At 47.6% G+C, this 11,785-nt stretch overlaps 2 protein-coding genes across 8 annotated transcripts in view; one reads left to right on the forward strand and one right to left on the reverse strand.

Annotated features, from left to right (window-relative positions):
• Nucleotides 1–7,487, forward strand: part of LOC119434061 (uncharacterized) — a 63,748-nt gene extending 56,261 nt beyond the window's left edge. Inside the window, exons 5-7 of the mRNA XM_049658301.1 lie at nucleotides 3,635–3,709; nucleotides 5,791–5,876; nucleotides 7,266–7,487. Coding sequence (XP_049514258.1) covers nucleotides 3,635–3,709; nucleotides 5,791–5,876; nucleotides 7,266–7,308 — 204 coding nt within the window. The 3' untranslated portion in view covers nucleotides 7,309–7,487. The remainder of the gene's footprint in view (nucleotides 1–3,634; nucleotides 3,710–5,790; nucleotides 5,877–7,265) is intronic.
• A 343-nt stretch (nucleotides 7,488–7,830) lies between these two features.
• LOC119434060 (uncharacterized) overlaps nucleotides 7,831–11,785 on the reverse strand; it is a 65,347-nt gene continuing 61,392 nt past the window's right edge. For 2 of the 7 annotated variants that reach the window (XR_007464182.1, XR_007464181.1), the window contains 2 exons: nucleotides 10,533–10,607; nucleotides 7,884–8,084 (listed from right to left, as the gene is read on the reverse strand). Coding sequence is in view for 3 of the 7 variants with exons in the window: in XM_049658208.1 (XP_049514165.1) it covers nucleotides 8,043–8,084; nucleotides 10,533–10,607 (117 nt within the window). In the remaining 4 variants the exon portion in view is untranslated. Of the gene's footprint in view, nucleotides 8,085–10,532; nucleotides 10,608–11,785 lie in introns of all 7 variants that reach the window. The other 5 variants (XM_049658208.1, XR_007464183.1, XM_049658210.1 and 2 more) reach the window with 5 other exon arrangements.

Here is an 11,785-nt window from a genome sequence, read left to right on the forward strand (position 1 = left end):
TCCTGCAACAGATTTGAAACCTTTCTTGCGAAAGAAACTGCGAAGCCACTGGCAACGCTTGTGGGACGCAGAAACAAGTAATAAGCTTCATTTGATTAAGCCACAGTTAGGTTACTGGCACTCCGTAACGAAAACCCGGCGAACTGATATCCTATTCTGTCGTCTCAGAATAGGACACACGTACGGCACCCACAATTTTCTATTGAATGGTCATGATCCTCCAACCTGTGGTAGATGTGGCGAGAGGCTCACCGTCCTCCACGTTCTCCTGGAGTGTCGGGAAGCCGAAAGAGAAAGAAAGAAACACTTTCCTCTAGCATATCGCTATTGTGTCCCTCTACATCCCGCTATGTTTCTTGGTAAAGAACCGCTTTTTAACACCAAAGCAGTCCTCGCATTCTTGAATGATGTTGTGCTACATGTTATTAGGCCAATAAGTTCGTAGCACATCCTCGAACGTTGCTGTGATAGTTCTTTATAGCACATGTCTCCAGGCCCTTGTGTTTCAAGGGCTCTGTTTTAGGCAATTGTGCTTCTGGCCAATTCTTGCGTCTGTAATATTTTGTAAGTCTTATCACTCTTTTGCAATGCATTGTTCATGGCTATAGTACACATCTTTAGTCTTTGCCATAATCTTATTACGTCTAGATTTTACGCACTTTACAGCGACTGTTTTTAGGCCCCTTTACAGCCACGCCATATCTGTTCATGTAATTGACTATTCATATATCACTAACAAGCCATTACCATCGTCTTGGCGCTCTTTGGCCACATCTGGCCCTTGCGCCAATAAACCACAATAATCAATCAATCATCAATAACAAAGTGGTGATATTGCGATGTTGTCCTTCAGCGGTAAGCGGACGTTTTCTCTTCGTATTTAATCAATACATCTCAGTGCTTGGTGATCAGAAATGTGTAGGCAGACGTTTTTTTTTTTTTTTTTATATAAAGACCTACTATAAATGGGTTATACAGCATTTCTGCTGTATAACCCATCACTTAATATGGCCAGTGGCAATACAATTTAGAGGACATAATTTATAGGCATAACTGCCAGTCCCATCAACGGATATCCCAGTTGGTGAGTGACAAGTACAAAGCAGTGTTGTCAATAATGCATCTTTCAACTACCAGGCTAAAGACTATGAACATTTCATTATGAACGAGCATTCTATAATTCCCTATTGCAGTATTGGCAGGAACCGAGCCAGTATGCTTATAGTTAATAATTTTAGCATAATTTCATATTGAAGTTCTGCCTCGTGACAAACCAAGCGAATTAAAAGAAAAGTGCAAAGCAGGCGACAGCTGTGTGGTGGTTGGGAAGCGCGAGCGATTTGGGCATGTATTCCTCTCTAACTGTTTATCGATAATTCTGCAGGGGTAAAGGCCACTCTCCTGTTTTTTTTAGTATTTCAGGTTTATTTCAGCCACGTCATACAATATTGCATGATACAGAACAAGTGTGAATTATTGTTAACCTGCAAGGAATGTTGAAGTAACGCAATGAGTACAAGTTACCGCGAAACAGTAGTTGGGTGAACAGTGGCAACTGCCAGTTCGAAAACGCTGGATACAGGCGGGTTAACAGTGCACTAACCGTTAACTAACACCCGGAGTGACCCACGGAGCTGCACAAAGTATTTATTTTCAACCCGTGCAGGAGTGCCTGGAGTTGGGTGCTTGGAGCAGTCTTCCGTGCGAGTCCGGGTGCCACCAGAAGTCCTCCTAGCCAGCTAAAGCAGGTAAGTGCAGACGGGCTCTTCGCGGTGCGTCTACCGTCAGTCAAAGCGCGTCGCGCTGTCTAAAATGAACTGCCACACATTGACTCGTTAACTTGAATGTCGGGGCTTAGTTGTTGTGATTCATAGTGTGCGCTAGCGACATACAACTCCTGCATAGTGAACGAATAACAGCGCGAAAAGGCAAGGACGAAAGGAGGCATGTGTGTGTCCCCTTCTGGCCCTTGTCTTTTCGCGCGGTTATTCGTTCACTATGCAGGAGTTGTATGGCGCAAACGTGGGGGCCATGATCGGCAAATCATAAAAGAAAAAAATTAGCGCGGGCTCCTGCCCATTTGGAGAGGGGCCCGGGGGATAGCGAGGAGAGACTTTGTGAAAAAACACAAAGCCTCGCCTTATCCCCACACTCCGGTCCGAGTGGCGGACCACGCCGAACCCGATCACTGCTGCGGCTCATCACTGCGGCTCCTGGGATTCGAACGTGGGCCCTTGAGAGTGCCACCGGCGACACTCTAACCACTCGGCTACCGGAGCGGCACGGTAATCGCCTTACGAAAGGCGACCAGCTGTGTGATGCGCAGGCTGCTTGGGGTGAGGGGGAACAGTGCGTGCTACGTCAACGCCTGCGCCCGACCGGTGTTCGCTTATCGTCATCCTGCGATATCTGAGTTAAACGACGGATTAAACGCGGCGCGAACAGCGCTGTTCGCCGGCACTCTCAGGAAAGGAAGCGGCGGTTTGCGCATGTGCGAGCCGTCTTTGCGTTCCGCTGTGCTTTATCCGCTATACATGCACGAATGGCGGTTGAGCAAGGTTTCATCAATGATGAAAGGAAAAGTGCAGCAGGTTTATAGAATACAGGGCATATTTCTTCGGGCTCTATAGTTGCACAGCAGCAGTGCGTCTTTAACCGCATAATGTGAGCGGGAAAGAAATATACCGCCTGAACCATAGTGTTATGTGAACATGGAATGTTGTAGTTACGCCATGCCATTGAATTTCCTGTACGTTGCACTTTTGCCGTCAGTGGTACCGAGCGAATGGACGCAAGGGAACCACATGGCGTCTTTACCGCCATGCATGACGATGGTTGATCATTTACGATTGAGGGCAATGCCTGGTCCATCTGCAGATGATATGGCACACTGAAATGAAAGTATTGTAAATGCCCTCCTATACTTATAAGTGACTGCCAGTTGCGGCTATGAACCATAGTATATCAGGGATGGATATGGGCTGTTTCGCAAATTTTACCGTAATTTAACCACAAGCAGCAGCTAGTTGGAACTTCAGAATTAAAGCTATAAGAGCGCGATATGATGAACAAGGGAATTACGTTAGAAGGTCGTTGCCTGCAGGAGTGTTTGTCCCTGTCCCTGTTTCACCGGCGGCCTCTTGATATGCTAGTGAGGATGCAAGTGCCTGTGACCATCTCCAGCTTAGGTAGTTTATATCGATACTCAAAATTCCCGGAGCATGTTCTCCTGTGTTGTCTCGTTGCCGCTGTTTTCCTAGTAGGTGTAGCAATCGCAAATACAAGAGTACTTGCATACTTCCAGCCACTTAGCTGCCGACTAGTGTGGCGAATATTTGCTAGTGCGCCGATGGCGCTATTTGTTCGTCATACACTGTTGTCATACTATGCAATTTTGGTACCTACCAAGTTAACGATACGTTCGTGAGAGCACCAAGACGTAGGCGGCTAGATAGATACTGTCAAAGTGGCAAATGTTCGCCAAGAAATGATTCGCATTTAAAAGAATCTGTTTGCTGCACAGAACAGTGCAGGTCTAGTTAAAGCTGCGTCATAACATAACCAAACATAATTTAACCAACACGAGTGTCCCACGGAGCTGCACAAAACATTGCTTTAATTTCAACCTGTGCAGGAGTGTGTGGAGTTGCGTTCTCGAGCCGTCGTCCGTGGGAGTCCCGGTACCACCAGACGTCCTCCTAGCCAGCAGGTGAGTGCAGCCGTGTTCACGTTTCAGTCAGAGAGCGTCGCGCTAGTTAAAATGAACTACCGCTCCGTAACTGAATGTGAAGGCGTATTTGTTGTGATCGACAGTGTGCGAATGCCTTTGCGCTAGCGACATTCAACTCCTGCATAGTGAACGAATAACAGCGCGAAAAGACACGGACCAAAGAAGGCATGCGTGTGTCCCCTTCTGGTCTTTGTGTTTTCGCGCTGTTATTCGTTCACTATGCAGGAGTTGTATGGCGCCAGCGCAATCGTGGGGGCCATGATCGGCGAATCATAAAAGAAAAAAATTAGCGCGGGCACCTGCCCATTCGGAGAGGGGCCCGGGGGATAGCGAGGAGAGACTTTGTGAAAAAACACAAAGCCTCGCCTTATCCCCACACTCCGGTCCGAGTGGCGGACCACGCCGAACCCGATCACTGCTGCGGCTCGTCGCTGCGGCTCCCGGGATTCGAACGTGGGCCCTTGCGAGTGCCACCGGCGACACTCTATCCACTCGGCTACCGGAGCGGCACGTTAATCGCCTTACGAAAGGCGACCAGCTGTGTGATGCGCAGGCTGCTTGGGGTGAGGGGGAACAGTGCGTGCTACGTCAACGCCTGCGCCCGACTGGTGTTCGCTTATCGTCATCCCGCGATGTCCTGAGTTAAACGACGGATTAAATGCGGCGCGAACAGTGCTGTTCGCCGGCACTCTCGAAGCGGCGGTTTGCGCATGTGCGAGCCGCCCTTGCGTTCCGCTGTGCATGTACGAATGGCGGTTGAGCAAAGTTTCATCAATGATGAAAGCAAAGCTGCAGTAAGTTCATAAACGGAGAGACAGAGGATAGTTCTTCGGGCCCTGTAGTTGCACAGCAACAGTGCATCTGTAAGCGCATAATGTGAGAGGGAAAGCAATAGACCTTGTAGTTGCAGTTACGCCATGCCATTGCAATTCCTATATGGCGTCTTTACCGTCATGCATGACGATGGTTGACGGTCGATCATTTAAGATTAAGGGTAATGCATCCATCTGAGTCGTGTGGACGATATGGCACTCTGAAATGAAAGTAATGTAAATGCTCCTATACTTAAAGTGACTCCCAGTTGCGGCTATCAACCATGGTATATCAGGCATGGATATTGGTTGTTTCTCAAATTTTACCGTAATTTAACCACTAGCAGCGGCCAAGCATGGAACAAGCTTGGAATTAATATCTCGAAACTGGTGTCATCCTGCGAATTAATTCCCGAACTTCGCGGAGAAATGCATTGGCGTTCCAGTTAATTTTGTGCTTCAATGCATAAAGCTGCGCTTTGTTAAGAAACTAACTGGAACGCCAATGCATTTCTCCGCAAAGTTCGGGAATTAATATCTCGAAACTGGTGTCATCCCGAGAATTCGTTCCAAGTGGATCCACCGTGCGCACTTCACGGCTACAATTTGTAAATTGCGATATGGGCCATCAGGTTCGATTATGCATTCTAATTTCTTGCGCAAGCAATGTCCGCCTCTTCGAGTAGACCAGCTCATGAACTAGAATTGTGCTATCTGCCACAGGCAACCATTAAGAATTTTTGAAAGTGTTCGCTGAAACACCCTGTATACAAAAAAGTGTGACCTTTCTATATTCCCACTACATGAAGCAGCAGTATGAAGTACCATAATATTGTCGTTGAAACTGGGTGTTGTCTCAACATACGGCTGATAGATACAGGCAGTGATGTATCACGGACATATTTTCTTCTCCTGTTTCATGCAAAAATTTCAAATCACACCTCTTGCAAGCTGCCGCGTTGTTGCAAGAGCTGCTTTACGTGACAGCCCTATTATTCGACTACTCCACTCTTCCCTGGTCATAATTTGTGTGAAGTATAAAGAAAGAATCTGACATAAACCCAGAATAGGAAAAAACCGACACTTTCAACCATAGTGAAGACGGCGGGTGACAGTATTGTCGGGATGTGGTGCACGACCCACTGACGTGAGTGCCAAACACCGTGGCGTTTTATTCGAATACAATCACAGCAACGTAAGAATGTATAACCAATGTTCATACGCATTCATCCTGGCCTCAACTTGCAGGTGTACGTGGAGTTGGAACCTCGAGCCGGTCTCCCGTGTCAGTCTCGATGCCACCAGACGTGCTCCTACCGGGCCAGCCCATCCAGGTGTGTGTAGTCTTGTTCGTCACGATTCACGGGCGCCTTGCGCGATGAATTTGCCAGCGGTGAAAGAGCGCGAGCAAAAATTATTTGCCGCGCGCATCGTACAGTGTGCAGGAAGGTTGAGTGTGGCGGGACGATTCTGCAATTCGGTGTAATTGCTTTGCAGGCGTGTCGGCTTGTGCAGTAGAATATCTTCTCCGACGGCGGCAAAGGGCGGCCTGTAGTAAAAAAAAAGTGGCATGGATTATAAAGCATAGAAGCGCCCGCAGTAACATGGTTCAGTTTCATTGTGTAAGTAAAAGCGCAGAGGTTCCTTACACAATGTGGGTCAACGATTGTATCAGCCAAATGTAACGAGAATTGCAATTATGTACATTTCGATGCACCCGGCTTGCGGTGCGGTGAGAAGGTTACGGGTTTGGCAGCAAGTTTTGTGTGCGTCGGTGTAGTTGAATTACTGATTCACTACAAGGAACCTCCCCTATGCTTTCCGTGGCTACATACGGTGGTGAATCGCCCTTCTTCTTCTCGTTCATGTAATTTTGACCGAAAAGCCCCATGCGGATGTGGCAAGCATGGAAACCAATACCACTGGCAGGAATTGTGCCACGACCACTTCGAATGTCGATGAGCTAGCCAATAGAGTACTGCGGTTGCCTTCTTTCGACAGAACCAGCGATGTCTGGCTTCTACTGTGCTCTTTGATATGTGTGAACCTTTGCCCTGTAGGCATAGTCCAAAGGTTGGTCTATAGTGGCAGTTGTACAACGATGCCGCACAATTACAGACATCGCTCCCCTCACCGTGTACACTTCGTGCAAGCACGGTCTGTTTCCACAGCGATGCGCTTACCGCGTGGTTATGACGTGGTGTGCTTGGGCCCTAGCGGGCGGTTTTCATTGACATCAAGCAGAAGGCGAAGAATATGATAGCTCAGGCACTAAAAAAATACGTCATACAAAATGTTTGCCGTGCTCTTATCGTAACATTTAGATCACCAATTAGAATATTCGTCTACTTGTAGCACACTAGTAAAACTGTCATATTAAATCCGGCTTATACAACGCTAAAGACTTTCGTATCGCGACGCCCTGTGCATAGTTGCGCGCATTCGGTTGGGTCCATGCTTAATGGCGTCTCGTATAGTAGTTGCGATTCCAAGTCCTTGCATTCGTAGTGGAAATATAACAGATGAAACAGTCACATTTCTGCAACCGTCTCGTCTTCCTTTTCTCATCAGCATGGCCATTCTGTAGCTTTCATTAGACTGTCACCTTGTAGCACGAGTGCTGTGTTACCAGCCTTAGCATTCATTGATCCGCGCAGAGTGTGGTACGTAAGTAAGAAATGCGGAGCTCTGTCCTAGTGCTCATGCAATATGTGTCTTTGCAGACGTGACATTCCTACGCCGCTGACAAGATCGAGCCACAACTAGGCACCCACGCACGACCGAGAGGGCCGCCCGGCACATATTGGACTCATTCGTGAAATCAGGTCCGGCCCCAGGGAGCACGAATGTGCACCCTAGGGCCATGACTTTGTCTAGGGGGCCCAAAACCACCGGAATTCTTCCGGGTATACTCATTGACCCTAATAAAGCAGTGAAACATGGCAGCCTTGTTCAAAGACAAAGCGCATACTAGTCGGCAGATAAGTGGCCGGAAGTATGCAAGTACTTTCTGGCGTCAGATAAAATTCGCTGAACTGTCGAAACTGATAATCAAGAAGAAAGTAAGGGATATCCGAAACTATAACGTGGGAAAGATTGAGGACGCAGCATGAAATCAGTGAGAAGTAAACTTGGCCTAGGGCAAGGAAAAATGTATGCACTGAAATATAAGCAGCGTACTGTCACCAGCAATTTCGGTGACACAGTAAAAGCAGCGGAAGAATTCCATACTGACCTGTACAGCGCCCAAAACAGCCAAGCTACTTTCATTCGAAGTAGTGAACAGGACACATAGGCTCCTTCTATGACTAGCGATGAAGTTAGAAGGGCCTTGAAAGACATGACCAGAGGAAAAGCTGCTGGAGAAGATGGAATAACAGTCGATTTATTCAAAGATGGACCAGATATCATGCTTGCACAAGCTTGCTGCCCTTTATACATACTGCCTCACGGCTTCAAGTGTACCAGAAAGTGGGAAGAACGCCAACATTAGATCCATGTCAGCAACCAGGTAATGGAGAAATCTGCCGAGTACAATCAACCTGAAATGAAACAATGAAAAAGCATTTGATTCAGTAGAGATACCAGCAGTCATACAGGCATTGCGTAATCAATGAGTACATGAGGGGTACGTGAATATCTTGGCAAATATCTACAAGGATTGCACAGCAACCTTAGTTCTCAACAAGAAAAGCAGAAAGATACCCATCAAGAAAGGGGTAGACGCAACCTTCGGTTTGCAGATGACATTGTCCTATTCAGCAACAATGGGGATGAATTACATGTAGCAAATGATTGAGGACATTAACCGAGAAAGTGTAAGAGTGGGGTTGAAAGTTAATATGCAGAAGACAAACAATGTTCAATAGCCTGGCAAGGAAACAAGAATTCAGGATCGCCAGTCAGCCTCTAGAGTCTGTAAAGGAGTACGTTTATCTAGGTCAATTACTCCTGATCTCGAGAAAGAAATTTACAGAAGAATAAAATTGGGTTGCATTGCCAAATCCTGACTGGGAGCTGACCACTGTCGTTGAAAACAAACGTGTACAATCATTGCATTCTACCGGTGCTAACATATGGGGCAAAAACTTGGAGGTTAACAAACAAGTAAAGGACCGCACAAAGAGCGATGGAAGGAACAATTGTTAGGACTAACATTAAGATACAGGAAGAGAGCGGTTTGGATCAGAGCCGATACTCTAGTTGACATTAAGTGGAAGAAATGAAGCTGGGCAGGCCATGTAATGCGTAGGATGGATAACCGGTGGACCATTGGAGTTACAGAATGGATACCAAGAGAAGGGATGCGCAGTCGGCAGAAAACAAGGTGGGGTGATGAGGTTAGGAAATTTGCAGGCGCAAAACAGGGGTAATTGGAGATCACAGGTAGAGACCTTCGTCCTGCAGTGGACATAAATATAGGCTGGAGACTGTCACAGGTCCTTGCATACTCACTAGCATATTGAGAGGTCGCCAATGCAACGACCTTCTAACGTAATTCCCGTGTATATCCTATCGCGCTCTTCTAGCACCAAGCAATTGTGCCGTTCGAACCGCTGCTTGTGGTTAAATTACGGTAAAATTTGCGAAACAACCCGTATCCATCCCTGATATACCATGGCTCATAGCTGCAACTGGCAGTCACTTTAAGTATAGGAGCATTTACCACGCGACTTCGCACGGTACCACTGCCGGCAATATTGCAGCATACAATAATTGCAATGGCATGGCGTAACTATACCTACAACATCAGGCGGTCTATTCGTTTCCCTCTCACATTATGCGGTTACAGACGCACTGTTGCTGTGCAACTATGGGGTCCGAAGAAATATGCCCTGTCTCTTCTTTATAAGCCTACTGCAGCTTTCCTTTCATGATTGATTCGTACAGTGGCGCACCGACCCGGGTGGTGGTGGGGGGGTTCGGGCGTTGTAACCCTGCACCCACACCAGTCCAACGTGTACCTTCAGGGCTCTGTTCACATTGTCATTACAATTCAGGAGGTGGCTTGAGGTCGAATTTTCCTGATTAACAAAAACACTCTATCAGTGTCTTGTATTTATTCATGCACTCTTAAATTACGTTGGGTAAAACGCTGAAGAAATCAACATCGACATCGTCCTTGGTGTCATTATTAGTATAACTATTAGGCATTTTATTTGTTGTTGGATTCTTCTGGCTATAAAGCAAGGCAATTGCATATAGTGCAAAGTGCTTGCTCCCCCCCGGCAGAGATCCTGGGTGCGCTACTGGTACAGGTAGCGGAACGCAAAGGCTGCTCGCACACGCGCAAACCGCCACTTCCTTTCCCGAGTCGGCGAACGGCGCTGTTCGCGCATCGTTTAACTCAGATATCGCGGGATGACGATAAGCGAGCACAATAGTCGGGCGTTGACGTAGCACGCACGGCCGATAAGCAGCCTGCGCATCACGCAGCTGGTCGCCTTTCGTAAGGCGATTACCGTGCCGCTCCGGTAGCCGAGTGGATAGAGTGTCGCCGGTGGCACTCGCAAGGGCCCACGTTCGAATCCCGGGAGCCGCAGTGATGAGCCGCAGCAGTGATCGGGTTCGGCGTGGTCCGCCACTCGGACCGGAGTGTGGGGATAAGGCGAGGCTTTGTGTTTTTTCACAAAGTCTCTCCTCGCTATCCCCCGGGCCCCTCTCCAAATGGGCAGGTGCCCGCGCTAACTTTTTTTCTTTTACCATTCGCCGATCATGGCCCCCACGTTTGCGCCATACAACTCCTGCATAGTGAACGAATAACCGCGCGAAAAGACAAGGGCCAGAAGGGGACACACACATGCCTCCTTTCGTCCTTGCCTTTTCGCGCTGTTATTCGTTCACTATGCAGGAGTTGTATGTCGCCAGCACAAAGGCATTCGTACACTGTCGATCGCAACAAATACGCCTTCACATTCAGTTACGAAGCGGTAGTTCATTTTAGCTAGCGCGACGCTCTCTGACTGAAACGTGAACACGGCTGCACTCACCTGCTGGCTAGGAGGACGTCTGGTGGTACCGGGACTCCCACGGACGACGGCTCGAGAACGCAACTCCACACACTCCTGCACAGGTTGAAATTAAAGCAATGTTTTGTACAGCTCCGTGGGACACTCGTGTTGGTTAAATTATGTTTGGTTATGTTATGACGCAGCTTTTAAATAGACCTGCACTGTTCTGTGCAGCAAACAGATTCTTTTAAATGCGAATCATTTCTTGGCGAACATTTGCCACTTTGACAGTATCTATCTAGCCGCCTACGTCTTGGTGCTCTCACGAACGTATCGTTAACTTGGTAGGTACCAAAATTGGCATAGTATGACAACAGTGTATGACGAACAAATAGCGCCATCGGCGCACTAGCAAATATTCGCCACACTAGTCGGCAGCTAAGTGGCTGGAAGTATGCAAGTACTCTTGTATTTGCGATTGCTACACCTACTAGGAAAACAGCGGCAACGAGACAACACAGGAGAACATGCTCCGGGAATTTTGAGTATCGATATAAACTACCTAAGCTGGAGATGGTCACAGGCACTTGCATCCTCACTAGCATATCAAGAGGCCGCCGGTGAAACAGGGACAGGGACAAACAGTCCTGCAGGCAACGACCTTCTAACGCAATTCCCTTGTTCATCATATCGCGCTCTTATAGCTTTAATTCTGAAGTTCCAACTAGCTGCTGCTTGTGGTTAAATTACGGTAAATTTGCGAAACAGCCCATATCCATCCCTGATATACTATGGTTCATAGCCGCAACTGGCAGTCACTTATAAGTATAGGAGGGCATTTACAATACTTTCATTTCAGTGTGCCATATCATCTGCAGATGGACCAGGCATTGCCCTCAATCGTAAATGATCAACCATCGTCATGCATGGCGGTAAAGACGCCATGTGGTTCCCTTGCGTCCATTCGCTCGGTACCACTGACGGCAAAAGTGCAACGTACAGGAAATTCAATGGCATGGCGTAACTACAACATTCCATGTTCACATAACACTATGGTTCAGGCGGTATATTTCTTTCCCGCTCACATTATGCGGTTAAAGACGCACTGCTGCTGTGCAACTATAGAGCCCGAAGAAATATGCCCTGTATTCTATAAACCTGCTGCACTTTTCCTTTCATCATTGATGAAACCTTGCTCAACCGCCATTCGTGCATGTATAGCGGATAAAGCACAGCGGAACGCAAAGACGGCTCGCACATGCGCAAACCGCGCTTCCTTTCCTGAGGTGCCC

The sequence above is a fragment of the Dermacentor silvarum genome, chromosome 11 (assembly GCF_013339745.2).
Source record: "Dermacentor silvarum isolate Dsil-2018 chromosome 11, BIME_Dsil_1.4, whole genome shotgun sequence".
Taxonomy (NCBI): domain Eukaryota; kingdom Metazoa; phylum Arthropoda; class Arachnida; order Ixodida; family Ixodidae; genus Dermacentor; species Dermacentor silvarum.